The following is a 23,026-nucleotide window of genomic DNA, read 5'->3' on the forward strand; positions in this document are numbered from 1 at the left end:
TTACACTTTATACATCATACATGTCAATATGTCATGCCGTCATGTTTTCCATAGACATTCCATCCTCCTATCATGCGGCTGCCTTACATGAAAGTAGTGTTCGTCAGTATCATGCATCAATGAGTTCTGAAGAGCAAATTTTATTCCTTTTTTTGTGGGTTTGACTTGACAAGGCAAAATCAAAAAAGAGGAAGGAAAAGAGTAAGGAATGCGATGATGGTGGTCCTCTGCAGCAACGTAAATGGAGCATCTGTAAGGATTCTCCTCGTACTGCTAGTGCATTACAAGTTCCAAGTCTCCGCTCCCCTACTCCACCATCCAAGGTGCTTGCTCTAACTTGGTAGTGTGATATCTGGTTGCATGTTGCATATGGTGTCTAGCTTGTATTGCTCCTAATTAGTGTAAACTACATCTACTTAGCTTACACATGATACGTGTGAATATGACACGCCTTCCTATTTTTGGTACATACTATATCTGTCTATCACACCATGTTCTTACATGAAACTACTCTTCTTGTGTATCCTCCATCAGTCACTTATGATTGGACACCTTTAAGTTGGCAGTGTGATATTGGTTTGCGTCTTAAAAATGATTTCTAGCATGTAGTGCTTCTAGTTTGATGAATGCCACCTATGACGAGACAGTTTTAACTTGGCAGAGTGATATTGAATGCATCTTTCATATGGTGTCTAGCTTGCAGTGCTTCTAATTAATTGAAGTGCCTTCTGCTTAGTTACCACATCATAGGTGTGAATATGTCATGCCGTCCTGTTTTTTGTACATATTCCATCCTCGTATCATGTGTTTGCCTTTCATTAGAGTAGTGTTCGTCAGTATCATGCATGAATGAGTTCTGAAGAGCGAATTTTATTCCTTTTTCTTGTCGGTTTGACCTCACAATGCAAAATCAATAAAGCGGAAGGAAATTGGTAAGGCATTGGATGATGGCGGTCCTTCCGAGCAACTGAACGGAGGGTCTCTACAGATTCTACTCTGCTATCCTCCCAACAAGATTCCAAGACAATGCAAGGCTAGACAGTCAACGTAGCTGTGTAGATGATGAGCACATCTCCCCTACTCCACCATCACAGGTGTTTGCTCTAACTTGGCACTATTGTATGTGGTTGCATGTTGCGTATGATGTCTAGCTTGTATTGCTTCTAACTTTGTTGAATTGCATCTGCTTACTTTACACATAATGCCTATGAATATGACATGTGTTCTTGTTTTTAGAACATACTATATCTGATCACACCATGTTCTTACATCAGACTACTGTTCTTGCATATCCCGCATCAGTCACTTATGATAAGGCACCTTTAAGTCGCCACTGTGATATTGGTTGCATCTTGCATATGATTTCTAGCATGTACTGCTTCTAGTTTGTTGAAACGCCAGACAGTTTGAACTTGGTAGAGTGATATTGGTTGCATCTTTCATATGGTGTCTAGCTTGCAGTGCTTCTAATTTGTTGAAATGCCTTCTGCTTAGTTACCGCACCATAGGTGTGAATATGTCACGCCGTCCTGTTTTTCGTACATATTCCATCCTCGTATCATGTGTTTGCCTTTCATCCGAGTAGTGTTCGTCAGTATCATGCATGAATGAGTTCTGAAGAGCGAATTTTATTCCTTTTTATTATCGGTTTGACTTCACAATGCAAAATCAATACAGCTGAAGGAAATTAGTACGGCAGTGGATGATGGTGGTCCTTTGGAGCAACTCAAACAGAGGGTCTCTACAGATTCTACTCCGTCATCCTCCCAACAAGATTCGCAAGACAACACAAGGCTGGACAGTCAATATAGCTGTGTAGATGATGAACACATCTCCCCTACTCCACCATCATAGGTGCTTGCTCTAACTTGGAACTGTTATATGTAGTTGCGTGTTCCGTATGATGTCTAGTTTGTATTGCTTCTGATTTTGTTGAATTGCATCTGTGTAGCTTACAACTTATACCTGCAACATACCCATAAGACACATTTAACTTGGGAGTGTGATGTAGGTTGCATCTTGCATTGTCTTCTAGCTTGTACTGCTTCTAGTTTCTTGAAATGGCACTTACGAAGAGACACTTGTTACCTGATAGAGTGATATTGGTTGCATGTTCATATGGTGCCTAGCTTTCATTTCTTATAATTTTGTTGAAATGCCTTCTGCTTACTGTTTTTCATACATATTCCATCCTCCTATCGTACGTGTGAATATGCAATGCTGTCTTTTTTTGGTATATATTCCATCCTCCTATCCTGCGCTTGCCTTACATCAAAGTAGTGTTCGTCTGTATCATGCATCAACTAGTTATGCAGAGCTAATTTTATTCATCTTCTTGTAGTTTTGACTTCATAAGGCAATATCAGAAAATAGGAAGGAAAAGAGTAAGTTAGGGGATGTTGGTGGTCCTCTGGACCAACGCAAACAGAGTTCATCTCCCGTACTCCACCATCGCAGGTGCTTGCTCTAAGTTGACAGTGTGATAATTAGTTTCATATTGCATATGTTGTCTAGCCTGTATTTATTCTATTTTGATTAAACTGCACCTGCTGAGTATATACGTTATACATGTGCATATGACATGCCTTTCCGTGTCTAGAATACGCTGCATTTATCTATTATACCATTTTCTTACATCGAAGTACTGCTGTTATGTATCCCGCATCAGTCACTCATGATTGGACGCTTTTAACATGGCAGTTTGATAGTGGTTGCATCTTGCATTGATTTCTAGGTTGTACTGCTTCTAATTTTTCGAAATGCCACTTATGACAAGACACTTTTAACTTGGCAGAGTGATATTGGTTGCATCTTTCATATGGTGTCTAGCTTTGCATTACTTCTATTTTCTTGAAAATCCTTCTGCTTAGTTTACACATCGTAGCTGTGAATATGTCACACCGTCCTGTTTTTATTACATATTCCATCCTCATACGGTTGTCTTACATGAAAGTATTGCTTGTCTGTATCATGCATCAATGAGTTCTGAAGAGGGATTTTATTCTTTTATGTTCTGGGTACGGCTTGACATGGCAAAGTCAAAAAAGAGCAAGGAAAAGAATATAGTAGGGAATGGTGTTACTCGTCGGGTGCAATGGAAAAGGATCTGCCCTCGATATTCTGCTGGTACTTATAGTGCAGTAGAAGGTCCATGTCCACTGGCTAAATCCACAAACACAGTATCAGTATCACCTGCTCCACCAGCTGCAGCATCCGCTTCAACTGTACCGGCATCTCAGCGAGTTACTCGTTCATTTGCTCCGCAACTGGCCAGTTCCCAAGCTGCCTTCACACCTAACACTACTTCCGAAGCACTACTGACACAACAGGACTTGGCAAGATCAGATGAACCTCATGAGCATCAACACCAAGACGGTACCTGACCGAGTCAAGTTGTAGTTGCATGCTCCTTTATATGTACTCTTACAGTTTGATGTGCACTAATACTATTCGTTGTTGAACTAGCACCACGGCGCAAGCGGAAACATACATCAGGGATAATGCTTGACAGATTAACAAAATCTAAAGGAGGAAGAATGGAGATCCATTTTGAGGCAGGTTTAAAAAGGCCACGTGATGCTACAGAGTCAACCAAGTTAGTATCAGAGGCAGCCGTTGCCATTAGGTGTCATGCACGTATCCTCCCAACATGGATCCAGTACAGGAATGAGAAAGACGATATTGAGTTTAACACCTTCCTTGACCATTTATCCGTAAGTAATGTTATTCATCACAATTTGTAATATTGTCTTGCTTTGTCCCATACTTTCTAGCTTCCTCCTAATAAGACTCACATTCTTTTTTTAATAGATGAGATTCAAGTTGGATCCGAAAGATGATGCAACTAAACAAGCATGCACTCATGTTTTTTAGTCTGCTGAGCGACAGTATCGGTATCACCTTAGAAAAACTCACTTTCAAGGCAAGGCTAACAATGAAATCGCCCAAACATCTCCAGTGGAATATATTACAGATGAAGACTAGACAACCCTTGTTAAACACTGGTGTGATCCAAAGTATCAGGTAGGGTATATGTATTTGATCAGATCACATATTGAACTTGTATTTACGTATGTGCCTTACAAGTGTATCTTCTGTTGGGGAACGCAGTAATTTCAAAAAAAATCCTACGCACACGCAAGATCATGGTGATGCATAGCAACGAGAGGGGAGAGTGTAGTCCACGTACCCTCGTAGACCGTAAGCGAAAGAGTTATGACAATGCGGTTGATGTAGTCATACGTCTTCACGATTCGACCGATCCTAGTACCGAAAGTATGGCACCTCCGCGATCTGCACACGTTCGGCTCAGTGACATCCCACAAACTCTTGATCCAGCTGAGTGTCGAGGGAGAGCTTCGTCAGCACGACGGTGTTATGACGGTGATGATGAATCTACCGGCGCAGGGCTTCGACTAAGCACTGCAACGATATGACCGAGGTGGATTATGGTGGAGGGGGGCACCGCACACGGCTAAGAGATCAATGATCAACTTGTGTGTTCTAGGGTGCCCCTCTGCCTCCGTATATAAAGAAGCAAGGGGGGAGGCCGGCCGGCCCTAGGGCGCGCCAAGGAGGGGAGGAGTCCTCCTCCTAGTAGGAGTAGGACTCCCCCTTTCCTAGTCCAACTAGGAGGGGGGAAAGGAAGGAGAGGGAGAGAGGGAGGGAAAGAGGGGGCGGCGCCCCCCCTCCTTGTCCAATTCAGACTCCTCAAGGGGGGGCGCGGCCAGCCCTAAGGCCCCCTCCTCTCTCTCTCACACAAGGCCCATGTTGGCCCATTAGTTCCCCCGGGGGTTCCGATAACCCCCCAGCACTCCGATAATTATCTGGTGACCCCCGGGAATCATCCGGTGTCCGAATATAGTCATCCAATATATCAATCTTTATGTCTCAACCATTTCGAGACTCCTCGTCATGTACGTGATCACATCCGGGACTTCGAACTATCTTCGGTACATCAAAACACATAAACTCATAATACCGATCGTCACCGAACGTTAAGCGTGCGGACCCTACGGGTTCGAGAACTATGTAGACATGACCAAGACTCGTCTCCGGTCAATAACCAATAGCGGAACCTGGATGTTCATATTGGCTCCCACATATTCTACGAAGATCTTTATCGGTCAAACCGCATAACAACATACGGTGTTCCCTTTGTCATCGGTATGTTACTTGCCTGAGATTCGATCGTCGGTATCTCAATACCTAGTTCAATCTCGTTACCGGCAAGTCTCTTTACTCGTTCCGTAATGCATCATCCTGCAACTAACTCATTAGTCACATTGCTTGCAAGGCTTATAGTGATGTGCATTACCGAGAGGGCCCAGAGATACCTCTCCGACAATCGGAGTGACAAATCCTAATCTCGATCTATGCCAACTCAACAAGTACCATCGGAGACACCTGTAGAGCACCTTTATAATCACCAAGTTACATTGTGATGTTTGGTAGCACACAAAGTGTTCCTCCTGTATTTGGAGTTGCATAATCTCATAGTCATAGGAACATGTATAAGTCATGAAGAAAGCAATAGCAACATACTAAACGATCAAGTGCTAAGCTAACGGAATGGGTCAAGTCAATCACATCATTCTCTAATGATGTGATCCCGTTAATCAAATGACAACTCATGTCTATGGCTAGGAAACTTAACCATCTTTGATTCAACGAGCTAGTCAAGTAGAGGCATACTAGTGACACTCTGTTTGTCTATGTATTCACACATCTACTAAGTTTCCGGTTAATACAATTCTAGCATGAATAACAAACATTTATCATGATATAAGGAAATATAAATAACAACTTTATTATTGCCTCTAGGGCATATTTCCTTCATCTTCTTCTAGGCTAACTATTTGAAGAACAAGACCAACCGTTCTAAAGTGAAATTCCAACACACGACATGATCTCGTAGCTATATATATTGCACACTGCGAGGCTCTTGTAAATATCTGCTACTTCCTTCTTTTTCTGTGCCATATTATCGTATCTATATTGACTTGCTCCAAATACAGAGGAAAGCCCTTGCGGACCAAAAAGAACCTGAACCGAATGTAGTGCAAATCTTCAAGGATTGCCACACCAGCAAGATGAAGGGCATGAACACACTAGTTCAAGACGTTGTTGTAAGTCCTTACTCCTCCTGCCTTTGAACAGCTTGTTACTGTGACGTGTTCATTTAACTGCTTGGTTTGCAGCCAATGCCAGTTACTCTGTTCACTTTTATACACAGTTGTCTTAACGTATCATTTCACCTTACACGGTTTAAAAGAGATGAAGGATATTCTTTTGGTCTTGATCTGTAATCTAGTTGTGATGTTCACGTGCCCACACAATGATACAATAGCATGTTTGTTTTATATCTGTTTGCCCATGATATGAATGATGTCATACTATGTTCATCCTACTTTAAACCATGTCTCTTTATCCTTACATGTCAACGAATCTGAGGAAATAGACAATACAGTAGGTGTGCTACATGGACATATATGTCCCGAAAGTGATTTTATTATGTAGTTGGCACTACAATACATGCTAATGTATTACAGTAGTTCACCAAAATAAGTCATGTATAAACGTGAAACCTACTTTGTTAGTTTTTGTCTCAGTAACTTATCTGGTACACTAATCTACAAGTTCAAACTTTCAACAAGCTATGGAACAAATGATTGAACAGCCACAACCACCTGAAGGTGACGAGGCTACTACAGGCACAATGTCACCTCTTGCTGCAGTGCGTCAGTATCTCTCCACTAACAGTGTAAAAAGCACCTTCCTGCATAATTCTGGGTTGGTTGTCAAGGTAACTCAACCAAATCGCCTACTGAACAAAATCTTCCGGCTAGACAGAGTGATATATTTGTGCTCCAAACACAAATCCAATCCCTAATGGACGTCGTTTTGGAAACAAGAATAGTGGTTGACAAATGTCGTCAAGATATGAATGGTTTTGAAACCAGACTATCAGAAATTTCCTTCGTTGTTCAAGAGCAATGGCGGAAAAAAAGGGGATGATCATGCTGCTCCATCAGATTCTACATCCTGAAACATTAGCACTCAGGTCAAATGATCTGTGATTCTATACATCTGATGGTGCTTTTATCTGCAAGGACTGTAAACTTTATGCCAAGAGGCCTTTTGTTGTACGGTTGGAATTTATTTTGTTGTGATACAACATTTATCGTGCTGCCAAAGGCTGTGGAAATTACGACGCTATTTTTGAAGTGTAGGTTTATCTTAGTAATGTATTCGGCCGAAAGCTTCGTAGGAGCCCAACGTGCCAACATTCGTTAGGCCCATTCCAATTGGGCTAAAAACGATTATGGGCCGTAATTTGCATGTAGCCCACTAAAAATATCAGGGCCTAAATCAGCATAAGCTTTCATATTTTTGGTAGGCCTATGCACCTAGTGGGCCTTTAACAGGCCTAAACATAATTTGGGCCCTCGGTAACAATAGGCTGTTAACATGTGTAAATATCTCGAGCCCATAAATAACATGGGCCTTTAATAGGCGGAAAGTGAGATTGGGCCCTGGTTGTGCCAAATAACCCACTGGTCATTAGCAGGCCGAAATGTATCTCAGCTCATGGTGGCCCATTTACAATGCGGATCATTCACAGGCCAAAATTCAGACTAGCCGTAAATGCGCCGACCTACTACACGGGCCTTTAACAGTCCGGAAGTTCGGTCGGGCTTGATTAGTATTAGTTTTATATGGGTCGTTAATAGGCCCGATGTGACGTTGGGCCACATATGGCCCATGGATTTCGTCCTACGTTAACAGGCCGAAAATCACAATAGGCTGGAAGTGGCCCAAATCTACAGTAGGCCTCTAACAGGGCGAATGTCAGACATGGCCGAATATGACCCAAATCCTTCACGGCCGTTTATGGGCCGAAAGTTTCAAGGGCCAAAAAATGGGCCCAAATGAAGCAGGACCTTTAACAGGCCGGAAACACACCGGGCCGTAATTCGGCCCAAATACTTAGCGGACTGTTAACGGGCCAGAAGTGACCATGCGCCGCGATGATGACAAGTTTAGCACGGGCTGTTGACAGGCCGATTTGACAATAGCCGTACAGGCCTTAACTGCGAATGGGCCGTCTACAAGCAGGCCGTTAATGGGCCAGCCCACTAATTTTGACTGGGCCAGCCTTTTTAACCTAAATGGGCCGTTGTTGCGCCTTGCCATGTGTCGACGTATCATAGGCGCCTCCTGTCCATTGGGCGGTTGACACCTGTCCTTTTCGGGTGCTGACACATGGTTGCTATAGCCAATGATAATTTTACACGTGGAAAATCCCCATTGGTCGGGGCTGTTAACAGGTTATCGGATCCAAAACAGAACCCGATAGCTTAATGGCGACCCGTTACGGTGGATGCCACGTGCCGGTCACCCTTGAAGAAAGCACTTCTATGACGTGCGATTTATCGTCATGGAAGTGGACACTTCCGTGATGATAATTTTGGTAATGTCATGGAACACTTCTATGACAGCACAGGTATGACTATCTTGATTCTGTCATAAAATCGTCATGGATGTACATGCATGACAGAAAATGTGACCTACTGTGACAAACACGTATCATCATGGAAGTGTATTTTCTATTGTAGTGTTGGCCCCTGCCCTAGCCGTGCCCCCTTCCTACTTGGGCGTGCGGGTGGGAGGCAGGAGGGGGTGCCCCGCTTTCCTTTCTCTCATGAGGAGGGGAAGGCAGGAGGGGGTGCCCCGCTTTCCTTTCTCTCATGAGGAGGGGAAGGCAGGAGGGGCTAGCCCTCCCCCTTTCCTTCCCTAGGGCCGGCGGCCTAGAGGTGGGGCCTGCCAGCCCCTTGTGGGCTGGTGTGCTCCCCTCTTTTGGCCCATATGGCCCAATAACCTCCCGGGGCCTCCCGGAACCCCTTCCGGTGATCCGATGACTACCCGATACATTCCGAAACCTTTCCGGTGACCAAATAGCATCATATCAATCTTTATCTCCGGACCATTCCGGAGCTCCTCGTCATGTCCCTGATCTCATCTGGGACTCCGAACAACATTCAGTCATCAACTCACATAACTCATATAATACTATATCGTCAACGAACGTTAAGCGTGCGGACCCTGTGGGTTCGAGAATGATGTAGATATGACCGAGACACCTCTCCCGTCAATAACAAATAGCGGGACCTATATGCCCATGTTGGTTCCTACATATTCTACGAAGATCTTTATCGGTCAAACCTTTATGACAACATACGTAATTCCCTTTGTCTATGGGTATGTTACTTGCCCGAGATTCAATCGTCGGCATCTTCATACATAGTTCAAGCTCGTTATCGGCAAGTCTCTTTACTCGTTCCGTAATACATCATCTCGTAACTAACTCCTTAGTCACTTTGCTTGCAAGCTTCTTGTGATGTGTATTGCCGAGAGGGCGCAGAGATACCTCTCCGATACACGGAGTGACAAATCCCTACCTCGATCCATGCCAACTCAGCAGACACCTTCGGAGATACCTATACAGCATCTTTATGATCACCTAGTTACGCCGTGACGTTTGATAGCACACAAAGTATTCCTCTGGTATCCGGGAGTTGCATGATCTCATGGTCGAAGGAGTATGTATTTGACATTAAGAAAGCAGTAGCAATAAAATGAATGATCATATGCTAAGCTAACGGATGGATCTTTTCCATCACATCATTCTTCTAATGATGTGATCCTGTTATCAAGTGACAACACATGTCCATGGTTAGAAAACCTTAACCATCTTTGATCAACGAGCTAGTCTAGTAGAGGCTCACTAGGGACACGGTATTTGTTTATGTATCGACACATGTATTTAAGTTTCCGGTTAATACAATTATAGCATGAATAATACACATTTATCATGAGTAAGGAAATAAAATAATGAAAACTTTATTATTGCCTCTAAGGCATATTTTCATCAAAATTGCAGCCACAACAATTGAACATCGCATTGCAGAATTTAACCAAACAGTTAACTAAACACACAACAAATGAAACAAACATTAACTGAGCACCACATTGCACAATATATAACATACTAGAAGATCAGACAGTTAACCAAACCGAGCATGCTTAGCAACTTGGAAATATAACAATTGTATTTGTTTCACATGTATTTCGTACAGCCAAACTCGAGTTATTTCTCACATGCAAGATAATACAAAATTGAACCCAGAAAAATTGAACATCACATTGCAGAACTGAACCAAACAATTCACTGAACACGACAACAAATTAACCAAACAGTTAATAGTGAGCACCACATGGCATGACATATAGAACATATATATACTAGAGGATCAGATTGCATGGTCTGCTAGTTGAATTCTAGTTTGATCTACTTTAAGTTGAAAACTTTGTTGGATTGTAATATTTCAATTAGAACCACCGTCACATTTGAATATATTCAATCATCTATGACTTGATATGTTGTCATTTTGAGCTTGAGGACTTAAAAAAAGAGCCGGGAGTTATAGGCGACAGGTTTGGATGGTCGGCTATTGCATCACTGTCCACGGACTGGTCCCCACCAATCCATGGATAGACACGGTGTTCGATTTGGGCTCAGCGTTGAAGATGCCCTAAAGAACTTATAGACTATATTACTAACTTCTATAAAAAAAACTTTTCGTACATCGAGAGAGTTCTACTATTTGGAAATTGAGAAATAGTATCGTTATTGATAAAAACAAGGTGACAAAAAGGTGACTGGTCCTTGTACTTATGTTAATATGATTATCAAATGGCTTCATGATTTAAATATTTAGAAAACCAGAAAGGCAAAGAGTAGGGCGTCAGAATGGTTGAGTTGGTTGCAACATACCTTGTACAGTGCTAGGTGTATAGGGAGATGCTTAAAAACAAACTTGGTTTACTAAAACAATGCAAGGTGCTTGTTGGTGCCTATTTTTACAGGAGGACTGCCTAATTGAACGTCTACCCTCCACAAATAAGCACGAGTGCTTAAAGAACCATTGATATATTTTTTCTAAGCACCAACAAGCACCTTACATTGTACAAGACTCAATGCGTCGCACGGTTGGAGGATAGGGACCAACATGATTATGGTTGGATGATGTTTAGGTATGGAAGTAAACCGAGCCTCACTTAATCGTTTAAGCCCAGTTATCGGCCTAATAGTTCAAGCCCATTTTGCTCATTTTAAATCATGTATCGTCGTCTTTTATGTTTTCTATTTCTAGTTGTTGTATGGAGATATTGTGATTATGTTAATGAAATTCGGAGAGGGAGCTCTCTTTATCGGAAAAAGAACAGAAATCCTAACTTGGAAACGAAAGAGCGCCACCCACCCAGTGGAACCAGCCAGTACGTACAACGGCGGACCAAAGCTCACACAGATAACACCCGCCATGAAGCCACCCGCCCTAATCAACCCGACACGGAGTCGCACACGGGCACACCGCTCGTGCGAATGCTTCCTTCCGCTGCCCTACAGTCTAGGAGGCGGGTTTCCAGTCTAGACAGAAACAAAAGCAAGGGAAAACGTTCACGCATGCAGCTCGGGGCGTCTCCTTCCTCCATCCGTCCTGTCCGCCGGTGGGCCCGCGCATATTCCTCGCTCGAGTGGCCAGAACAGCCAATGGGAAAGCAGCCACCACCGACGGCGACGCGGGCCGTAAGCTGCCGAGCACCGATTGGCCGCGCGCTTGACCCGTCCCCCTCATCATGGCCCACCAGACGGCGACGCAACGCACCGGGCCCCACGCCCACCGAATCCCTGTATGAGAGGATCCTCTGCGCTGCGCTCAACAGCCCACACAGGGTAGCAGAAAGCCTCTACTCCCTCCCTCTGTTCGTCCTCCGCTCGGGGGTCGACACCTGTCCCTGCCGGATCGGTGTGAATGGTGTAAATGGGTGGGCCCCGATCCGTCACGGTAGTTGGCACGTGGGGAAGGCCACCACCAAAAGCTTTTCTTGGTGGGCGAGGAGTTTCGATGACATGTGGGCCTGATGCTCCAGCTGGTCCCACCGTCGGCTGAGGAGAGGCGCTTTGGGGGCTCGGGGCAGGTGAGGGCTTTTTCGGGGTGACGTGGCGGTGCTACGACCCCATGCCATGCGTACCCTGCTCACAAGATCTTTTCTTCCTCCAGGACTTGATTACCACAGCAACAGTACCATAGTACTACATGCACATTGTTCATTTCCTTGGAAAAAAAATTATAGTACACCAAACACATTTTGGTGCCGTGTAGTACTTTTTATATATAATAAAAGGTTTAGTTTTGTTGTTAGCATTTTTTAAACAAGATTTTTAATGCCACCAACAATCGACGACGGCTCTGCGGTGCTACAATACGGATATAAACTTTTGTGTTAGCAATGCCGACAAGTATATCTATACAAGTTTAGCGTTAGCAACTATGACACCAATGAAATCGACAGAGACATCACCTACAAGTCAATAGAGAATGGACAAGCTAGCATAGCAAGACAGACGACGATAAAAAGGGAATTGATCAACTAATGCTGCATCATGGATTAAAGTTGCTGGGAAAGGACGATAGTGTGGAAGGTTTCACTATGTTGGGACCAGAAAAAGGAACAAGATTGGTGTTATGTGGCTGAAATTCGAGACCAAATAAATATCAACAAGCGAGACGTGTGAATAGCGTGTGACGATGGGTTTTACAAAAGGATAAGTACCCATGCATCACATGAAGAGATAATGCCGCACCCATTTTTTCGCACCATATATATTTTGTGCGTATAGGGGTCCCCATTTTGATTCTTCCATCTCCCTCCATTAATTCTTTACCTGGTGTTGCTTGGTAGCATCTAATGGTGTACTATGCCTACAAACTAAAGCAATAAAGTGTGAGGTTTTAGTCTTGCAGATGATCACATAGCGCACTAACTTCTTTCTTCCATGCCAAAAGAAACATGTAAAGTAGATATACATTAATGTGGCACATAGTGATAAATAGAGAAAATATCTTATTTATTGTGTGGTGTATATGTACATTGTGCTTAAATGCAACACTAGTAGTGAACACATAAATCTTTTTCGTGTCTGTATACAAGATGAATCAAACGTAACTAGCTAAGTAGCTATACTAAGCAATGACCAGAGAATGCCCCAAGAACTACATATGTATCAAATTGACAAAAAACATAGGAATATATGTTTAGCTAAGTATGCAATGTACATGCCAACAATTACTATAGACAATATAAAATAAAGTTAACATCTATTGAAGTTTGTTTCTATAGTGAGTTCATTTGTTATGGTAAACAATATATGTAATAAAAATATATTGTAAAAGTTTAAATAAGAAGAAAAAGGAGTTTTATGGACATAATTGTAGAAAGCTCAAGATCATAAAACCCAAGGTTTCTTGGGTAGTCGTACTTACTCTAGTGATTTCTTATCACAGAAGTTTGACAAGCCAATCATTTGCCAAATATATACTTACCTCCCATGGAAGCCATTTTCTGTGAAAACTTATGACCAAAATTCATTGGTAGAAGGTCAAGGTTAAATAATCTAGTCTTTTTGCAACCATAACCGTAGACCCAGGTGCCGTCATGAAAAAAGGTTTGCAACAATCATAACCATAAACTCGTAGTTATTTGACATCTGAGAAATTATTCTATGCAAGGATAAACCGGTAAGATTTATGCTCCATTTTGGTACGGTATTATTTCAAAATAAAATGCAATATCAAAGTCTATTAAATCATTTTCATCATGGCTGTATGGAGCATATACCCCTTTCCACTTCTGCTACTTTTGTACTTTTTTCTTCTCCCTTTCAAGGAAATTTCGACATCTAGCCACTACAAGAAGTTCATGAAATCAAATAATATATTACGAGATGGTTCTTGCACACTTGTATGGATGTGACACTGATAGACATCGTGCCCTAAAATTCTAAATTCCTTTTTGAACTATTGCTGTAGAAGTTAGATCATACTCAAACGTTTGTGCAAAATGGGATAAAATGAAATATTTTTCCGGTAATTATCAAAATGGAGTTTAAGCTAGATTTGTTGTAAAGGAGTTTTTGCAATGTTTTACACATGGTAGTTAATTATGTGTATATTAATTAGTAAGTTGAATTCGTGTATAGATTTATGTGGCCCAAGCATATGTATGATTTCTCAAAATTCATTACGCCCGAACTACTTATTTTGTTTACAATAACCTTGAATTGTTTTGTCACATAATATCCTACTCAGCAAGACAACCTGTCCTGATGACCTTCAAAGTTCTCCCTTCTTGTATTTGACAATGATGAACATATGCTATCCTCCGGAATAACAATCAATTCCAAGATGCAGCCAGTTTGGTTTGGATTCCTGAGCTTTCAGTCGCTTTTCCTCCAAAAGCCGGCATCATCAGACTAAAAGAATGCAAGGTTAAAAAAAGGCAATGACTAAACTAGCTTATGTATGGGGAAGAATATTAAGATGTGAAGTAGACCATTATACACATAAACAAATGTCCTAGCAAACAAGATGCCACGTCACACATGCCAAGGAAGATTGGACGTACATGCACATCGTACATGCACACAAGAGAGTGAGAGTGAAAAGGGACAGGGCAAGGGAAAGGAACAGAGGAGCAAAGGTCACACACACATGGTATGCAATTAAAATTCTGACCTACACACACACGGCTTCCAAAAGCCAGAGAAAAGAAGATGATAGAGAGAGAGAGAGAAGATCTGACCTAGATAGATAGACCCTAGACAAGGACGTGGACATTTCCTAGTTCTTCTGACACATGCATCCAGGCTTGTGTCAGAGAGTGTGCAGTCGATCTACCTGAGCATGCACACACACGGACGCACCAATTGCTATCCATAATTCCATATACCCCCTCTCTCTTTCTCTCTCCATATCTACCTCAATTCTTGTGCCCAGATGTGCCCTACACCTTTCTTTGCTAATAATACGCCACATATCCCTATCCACCAGTCCACCGATCAGTTCGACGACGGCCCTAGTACTCCTCGTTCGCCGATACTTGTCACTCCATGTGTTTCTTTCTCACTCACAGATAATACGACTGATCATTCGCTAATAGTACTTGTCACCCATGGATAATTCGACATTTCAAATATTACGTGATTTTTTTTTCAAAGAGAGGGGAAAGTCAATGCATGTCTTACTGTGCCATGGTACTCGATCGACTACAAGAGGTTGCACACGGTCGATTGCAACTAAGAAAAAACATTACAGCTAATTAACATACTACAATTTGGTCCCCGAATTAGGCAATTGCTTTCTTTCATAAAGAAAATGCAGTCAACTTCAACCTCAAATGCCCGTAAACCTTGAGGAGGAATCCCTGGCGATGCCGCAGAGGTGACCGAGTCGAGGGATGAGACCTAGCGAGGTGAAGTCAGTGGTGACACGACAATAGTGATGGAGGAGCTGAGGAAGGAGGTCTTGTCGAAGCAGTTAAAAGTTGGGGTTGACGGTTTACCAGGGGTGAAGAGGGTATAAGTCGAAGGGGTGACAACGTGGATAGAGAAATATATATTTTTCCATTTAAAATCTTAACTTTATTCAATTGGGCTAAGTGACACCGTAATTTGCCGATGACAATTGACTATGCATTAGACAGCTGCTTTTCCTAAATACATGCAACTTCATCCTCAAACACTCGTAAACTACTAAATGGAAGCGCCTATGTGAAGGCGGCTAAGCCGAGGAAAGGCACCTCTTAGAGTATTTAGGGTAACCAAACGAAGCCAGCAGCGCGACAACTTTGATGGTGGAGCAAGGAGGCCTTGCTAGAGTAGCTCATCAGGGTTGGAGGGATTTTAGGTGGGAGGCTTGATCGGGCAGCGACGACACCCGCCAGACATGACGAGCCGGAGGCTGCAACAACATGAAAGTGGTGGCATTGACGGAGGCGAAGTCAGATAGAGGAAGTTGTGGCGGTGGCTTGGGGAAGAAGAACGACGGTGGACAGTTGGGTCAATGGTTCACAAAATCGATTGTGAATTTGCGATTCAAAAATATTAAATGTTGCAATTATCTTATATTAGGGTCTATTTAATTCGTTCATGAATATATATATGCGCGATAATTACGTAAAAGTACATATAGAAGTCTGATATGAAAATTGGATGGTACAGCTCAATAACTCCTGCTTGTACAACACACACCACGAGACTAGTCCTTTGTGATGGGTCATGTTTGCTGAAACTAGACACCCAAGGCCAGGATGGTACAGATGAGCTCCACACCTAGAATGCATGCTAGCTAGCTCTTGATGAGTGAGAAATAAAAGGAGGGAGAAAATCTTGTAGGTAGCTACAGAGAAGATCTAGACAAGAGAAAGAAAATAAAAGGGGGGGAGTGGGGGAAAAGCTGTGCGTGGGGGCTGTGCTGTGAGGATAATGGAAGTGGGAGGTGGGTATCCCTCCTCCACTGCCTCATTTCTCTTTCTCTCTCTTAAAGACTTAACCAATCGGTCTTTCTCTCTCTCTCTATCCATCCATCTCTGCTTTTCCCTTTCAGCTGGAGGAGATCTTGGGAGGAAAGATATATAGTCCAGTGTCTTCTCTGTAGAGAGCAAAAGGGAAAGGAGCTCGCAGCAGGTACTTAAGCACTGACATGAGTGATCTCATGGTCCAGAGATACCCTCCTCCTCCCCCTTCTTCCTCTTCTTCTTGTTCCTCTTTCCTCTCTCCTCCCGCCTCTCTCTAGAGAGAGAGGGAGAAATTTCTTATATGCAAGCTGTAGGCACGTGTGCATGCAGGCAGAGCTGCATCGATTCTTGAGGTAAGCTCATGATGTGTGCCGGCTGCGTTGACATCTGCATGCATCAGGCTTCTTTGTTAAATCACTTGATGAAGATGGGTACCTTCTCTTTTGCCATATTTTTTATATTTTGCTGATACTGATGCCTATTCCACACACACAAACATCTCTCTCATCCTCTCTTCTTCCGGAGCTTTTGAGCTTAAGCTAGCTAGAGTATTGGAGTTCTTCCATGCACACATGCCATGTCATGCCATGCAGCTTACTTCTCTTTCCTCCTCTTCCCCCCTCTCTTTCCTCTATCTGCATGCATGGCTTATGGATCCAATTTACTTTACATGACAAATCATCCGAAAAATTACTGCTCTGGTGATCTTTTCCCCTTCTTGTTATATACGTATGTCCATAACTTCTTGGCACTTCTTTTTGACAGGTCAAAGCCACAACAAGCTCCACGGAAGAAAGAGGGAGAGAGAGAGGGAGAGGGATTTATTTCAAGGAGAATTTCAGTTAGTGCACAAGTGCACATACGGACATAGCCAAGATTTTGCCATCGACCGGTCTACATAGGTGCCGGCGATCACGATGGCAGCGTACTACCACGGCGGCGCCGGCACGGACATCCATCAGGCCGGCAGCGACGGCCTGCAAACACTGTACCTCATGAACCCAAGCTACGGCAACGGCAGCTACGGGGACGCCGGGCCCTCCGGGGCCAACATGATGCTCCTCAACTCGGCGGTGAGCTCCATGACCCCGGCGTCCTTCGGCGGCCACCAGGCGTCGCCACCGCCGGGGCAGCACTTCGTCGGCATCCCTCTCCAGGCGCCCCCCTCGGGCTACAACCTGTGGACCCCTGCCACAACCGGCATCGCCGACGTCATGTCGCCGCCGACGCAGCAGGCTCATGGCGTGAGTGCCGTGCTCAGCCTGTCGTCCCGCGAGACGCCGCCGGTCACGGTGGCGTCCATCGCCGGCGACGAAGGGAGGTACCACCTTGGGGCGACGACCGCGGCGTCGCAGGGGCAGGTGGTGATGAACTCCAAATACCTCAGGGCGGCGCAGGAGCTGCTCGACGAGGTGGTGAGCGTGAGCAAGGGCGTGGACGACGTGGACGCCAAGGCGAAGAGCGCTGTGTCGGTCAAGAAGAAGGAGGATTCGGAAGGCCTTTCCGGCGGCGGCGGGGAGGAAGGCGCCAGCGGGGCCAAGGGTGGCGCGCCAGCGCCCGAGATGTCGACGGCGGAGCGGCAGGAGCTGCAGATGAAGAAAGGCAAACTGGTTAACATGCTTGACGAGGTCAGTAATTAACCTAAGTACACTCTAATTAATTACATTTGATTCTAACTTTTAATGTTAAGAAATGTCCTTCTTCGTACCAATTGCTGCTTAGGAATTGTTGATATGTTTTCCTTTGAAAAACAAGGGATATTTGACAAATTAACCTGACGATTTTTGTAGTGTCTGAACATTCAACATTGCCCTCTGAATATGGCAGTGTTAGATTGATGATGTTTCTGATATTTCCTTGCCTCTATAATTTTAGAAAGTGTTATTGAAAGTATATGGGTCATTTGCTTTTCAGCTATGTTTGTTTTGTTGCTTCTTTTTCTGAAGTGAGTGACACACAGTTGTTGGGGTAGCCAAGAAGGCCTTTGATTTGCTGGATATTCCTCCTCCCTTTTTCCTTTTCTAAATTAATTACACCTGTTTTGTCAGCTTGCACCAACTATATATTCTCTTCGAGTTTTTTTTATTGATATAAACACTGACCAGTATTGTCTTTTAAAAAGCAGAATTACAGCTACAGTTAATTAAAGGACAACTATTATTAATTTACAAATTTACAAATCAGCTCTGGTAGTAATTAAATAAACGGAAATTACGTGTGATAGAGATTATAAAAGTGACAAGTCTAGCTAGTCTTTAAAACCAACAAGTGGCTATAGTCTTCTATTTTCTTCTAGAGAAGAAAGCAACAAGCTAGCTAGCTAGTGGCCAAGTATATATCTTGGTGATATTGTTAACAAATACTTTGAGATAGGAAAAAGAACTCATGGACCTATAAATTACAATTCTTTCATGGTGTTGTTTGTTGAGGCCAGTACAAGCCACCTTTAACTTTGTTGCCTGATCGAATATGTGTCTCTTTTTGTATTCTCTCAATAGCTTAATTAATACCACTAGTATATGCTATCAGTACAGAAGGTAGATAGGCCCTGCTTGTCCTGGCTGGTGCTAGCTTCTTCACAAGCCAGCAAAGCCAGTTTGGCAGCCCGGCTTTCCCTCATGCTTTGAGTTTTTCTTCTTCTATTCTTTTTAGGGAGCTTTATTTAATTTGTGTTTTCTCCATATAAACAAGAAATGCAGTGAAGCATGCTTTTGCTAAAATCTACTTGATTCTCTCAATCTGACAAGACAATTAATCGTGTTTATGATAAACACAATCCAAAGTACTAGAGAGTGGTTGTGGTGGTTAACACTAGTAATCAACCCACTAATTAATACACGAGCTAATCTCTGAACTGGGATCTAATGTGGTTGGGCGATGGCATGATCAGGTGGAGCAGCGGTACCGGCAGTACCACCAGCAGATGGCGTCGGTGTCGTCGTCGTTCGAGGCGGTGGCCGGCGCCGGGTCGGCGCGGACGTACACGGCGCTGGCGCTGCGCACCATCTCGCGGCAGTTCCGCTGCCTCCGCGACGCCATCGCCTCCCAGGTGCGCGCCGCCAGCCGCGCCCTGGGCGAGGACTGCGACGCCGAGGGGCTCGGCGGCGGACTCGGCGGAGGGCGCGGCGTCGGTTCGCGGCTCCGGTACATCGACCACCAGCTCCGGCAGCAGCGCGCGCTGCAGCAGTTGGGCATGATGCAGAGCAGCGCGTGGCGCCCGCAGCGGGGCCTCCCCGAGCGCTCCGTCTCCATCCTCCGTGCATGGCTCTTCGAGCACTTCCTCCACCCGTAAGTGCTTCACACCATGCTCTCGTACTACGTACTACTGTACTACGTTCTTGGATAACTTTACCGCCATTTTTTTGTTGCCATGCATGCATTGCACTGCTTGAATTGTTTCGGATTATAAGGTTGGTTTTGCATCATGCATAATGAACGTACGTGCAACCTAGCTAGGTGTATTGTACAGGTGAACTCCATCGATCGATAACTGAACTACAGTAATAATTAATCATGCATTTCTCTCTCTCTCTCTGTCACTGACGTGGTAGAGAAATGATGATGCGGTACTTGCATTGCATGAGAGAGACATAGACATAGCACGAGATACGACACACACACAATGCTCATGATGCGTTTTGCATGCAAACATACACGCATGGCACCTCCATTCGTACGTGCGTATGTACGTGCACGCCCAAAACCGGCGGGTACGTACGTACTCAGCGCCCTCGTGTCGCACTCCCATTGGTTGATCGGATCGCCCTCTCATCATGCAGATACCCCAAGGATTCGGACAAGATCATGCTCGCCAAGCAGACCGGCCTCACCAGGAGCCAGGTACGAAAAATCTCAGCCATCCTTCTTCAGTTTGATCCAGTTACAACATATAGTATGTTGTTATTTTAACTGTTACTGCGGCTTGGTTTGATCCGTGAGAGTTTTTGTAAAACAATTATTAGGTGTCGAACTGGTTCATCAACGCGAGGGTGAGGCTGTGGAAGCCGATGGTGGAGGAGATGTACCTGGAGGAGACCAAGGAGCATCAGCAGCAGCAGGACGGCGGCGACGACAAGGGGAGGCCGACCGGGTCCGGCCCCGCCGGAGGAAAGAGCAGCAGCAACGCGGACGGCGTGGACGACGGCACTCCGAGGTCCATGGCCAGAGCGGCGGTGGGGGCCGGGACGTCGGAGGGCGGCGGCGCCGTCCAGGCGTCCTTGCTCGAGCTCGCCGGAGACCACCAGGCGCACGCGGGGTTCTACGACGAGGAGGGTGAGGATGGCGGGTTGCGGCGCGGCTTCAAGAAGGCGAGGGCGGCCGACCTCGAGCAGCAACCGCCAGCGGCGTTCGACTTCGGCGCGTTGCACCACGCGCAGGCAGCCGCGGCGGCCGCGGCCGCCGCAGCGAGGCAGCAGCACGACGAGGTGACCCACCGGGAGCTGCTCATGAAGTTCATGGAGAGCGGCGGCGCGGCGGGCGCGAGGGACCACCACCACCACCAACAGGACGAGGACGGGGCCGGCGGCGGGTACTCTCTGTTCGCGCCGGGGCCGTACGGGCAGTTCGGCACCGACCAGTCGTTCGCGTTCGCCGGGGCCGGGCAGCACGGCGGCGTCTCGCTCACGCTCGGCCTCCCCCACGGCGCCGGCGACCAGACGGCGTTCCTCATGGGAGGCGGCAGCAGCAACGGCGCCGACAGCGGTGGCAGCGGCGCCGCCGGCTACGACATGAACATGCAGACCACCAAGTCCTTCGCGGCTCAGCTCATGAGAGACTTCGTGGCATAGTATGAATATCACCACTATTACATAGCGCAATCCATTAATCAAATCCCAAAAAAAAATCGGTTAATCAATCAATTTAGGGCTTGTATAGAAAATAAAAGGGTAAAAGCCTAGGCTGCCATTAATCCTAAACCTCTAGGGCATTGGGGGTGTAATTATGTAAAGATGGGGACATTGTATATAGTTACTATAGGTTAGCTAAGGTAGTTAAAACCCAAACATTTCCGGTTACAAGATTGTATAGGGCAATAGGGGGATGGGGGGTATACGATACGTGAAGGGGTATATATGTAAAACATTGGAATTGGGGAACTTGGAAGTGTATGCGGTATAGTAGGTTTATTGGAGATTTGAGTATTGTTTTTGGTTACTGTACTGAAATGTAATGTAGTTATTGTAGTACTTCTCTTCACTACTTGTTCCAGTTCCATGGATGAAGAGAACAGATGCATGAGATGGCATATCTTGTTACCTTTAGCAACCAAAACTCATTGTTGTACCATGTTCATGTGATTTTCTTTCTCTTCTACAGAAAACAGTTCATTTCTGGCAGGAAAAGGACAAAATATTCTACACGCAAGAGATCAGGTTCGCAAGAAGTTCATCACTTAATCAGCCTGCAAGAGATGTCAGGCTGGAGCCTGAGTATCCCGCCTCGCCCTAGTCATCATCCTGCTTCAGCGGGGGCGAGTTTCCAGAATTCCAGTTGCGCGAGAAAGATGGCTCTCGCAAACGCGCCCGTGGCAGTGGTGGCGGCTCCACCGCCCAGCCCTGGTCGTCGACCATTCCCACTTCCCAGTCCATGCCATTCTGGCAAGTCCGTGGCCCAGAGGCCGTCTGTCTCTTGTACGCATGCAGACCATAGTGGCCACCGGCGCCTATCCTATTGAAGAATTAGGTTTTTTAGGAGAAGAATTAGGGTTCCAGCGATCGAGTCGAATCTGTATCAGCCGTGATGCACTGATGGGAGAATAGTAATAAAAATCAGTTTACCTTTTTAGCTCTGTTAGAAGGGAGAGAGAGGGATTGTTGCGGAATATGATGGATGTATTATTGAGCCTCGAGGGCGAGTATATATGGAGTACAAGACTTGGAGGGCAAGACGCCTCTCCTAGAGATAAGGTAGGAATCCTAAACTACCAAATACATGTAACCCAAATATATCTCTAACATCCCCCCGCAGTCGCAGCGGTAGCGTTGCAAACAACATGAGCGTCGCGGACGGTCAGACTGGAGAGAATAGCAGCCGACGGGCTGACATCCCCCCGCAGTCGTAGCGGGAGCGTCATGGACGGTGTCGCGTCGCGGACGCGTTGACTGTAGAGGAAGCCGACGAGTTGCTCAAGCGGATGATAGCCCTTTTGTGCCGATGTCGAAGTAGCCGAGAGCGTAGGGTGGTGTACCCGTGGTCGAGGTAGCCGTGTGAAGAATGCCGTGGTCGATGTCGAGTCGGGGTGGCCGGTGTCGAGGAAATCGCCGTGGAGCCGCGGGCGCAAGGGGGCGCCGAGTTAGCATGGGCGCAGTGGTGTCGAAGTAGGGGTGCGCCGGGAAGAAAATGCTATTGACGACGCGTCGCGGCTGGTTTGCCAGGCCCGGGGACACATCGTGGACGAAGGCACGCACTGGTGTTGCCAGCACCGGGCATGCGTAGACGGATGAAGACGAAGGGGGTGGACGGGCGGCGGCGGCGGCTACGAAGGTAGCGGCGGCGGCGGCCAAAGAAGAGCGGCGACGGCGGCCAAAGAAGAGCGGCGACGGCGGCCTGACGGCGGCGGCGGCTAGGTTAGGAGTGCGGCGGCGATGCTTGAAGTCGGCGAAGAACC

The 23,026-nt window shown here is 45.5% G+C and overlaps 1 protein-coding gene across 2 annotated transcripts; it reads left to right on the forward strand.

The window, feature by feature from the left end:
* Positions 1–16,373: 16,373 nt before the first annotated feature.
* On the forward strand, positions 16,374–21,615 carry LOC123096435 (BEL1-like homeodomain protein 1). Of its 2 annotated transcripts, none has more exons than XM_044518182.1 (5): positions 16,374–16,588; positions 17,185–18,047; positions 19,310–19,707; positions 20,199–20,259; positions 20,382–21,615. In XM_044518182.1, the coding sequence occupies exons 2-5, from the start codon at positions 17,337–17,339 to the stop codon at positions 21,204–21,206; spliced, it is 1,995 nt and encodes a 664-aa protein (XP_044374117.1). In that variant the 5' UTR covers positions 16,374–16,588; positions 17,185–17,336; the 3' UTR covers positions 21,207–21,615. The 2 variants fall into 2 exon arrangements, with proteins under 2 accessions (XP_044374117.1, XP_044374116.1); XM_044518181.1 differs by having other exon boundaries at positions 16,520–16,772.
* Positions 21,616–23,026: the final 1,411 nt, after the last annotated feature.

This window comes from Triticum aestivum, chromosome 4D, assembly GCF_018294505.1.
Source record: "Triticum aestivum cultivar Chinese Spring chromosome 4D, IWGSC CS RefSeq v2.1, whole genome shotgun sequence".
NCBI lineage: Eukaryota > Viridiplantae > Streptophyta > Magnoliopsida > Poales > Poaceae > Triticum > Triticum aestivum.

Bases quoted from the DNA above. Each gene is read 5' to 3' on its own strand.
- LOC123096435 (XM_044518182.1), top strand. From the start codon at position 17,337: ATGGCAGCGTACTACCACGGCGGCGCCGGCACGGACATCCATCAGGCC. The intron at 19,708-20,198 runs GTAAGTGCTTCA...CTCATCATGCAG, and splicing joins TTCGAGCACTTCCTCCACCC to ATACCCCAAGGATTCGGACA. The intron at 20,260-20,381 runs GTACGAAAAATC...AACAATTATTAG, and splicing joins CCGGCCTCACCAGGAGCCAG to GTGTCGAACTGGTTCATCAA.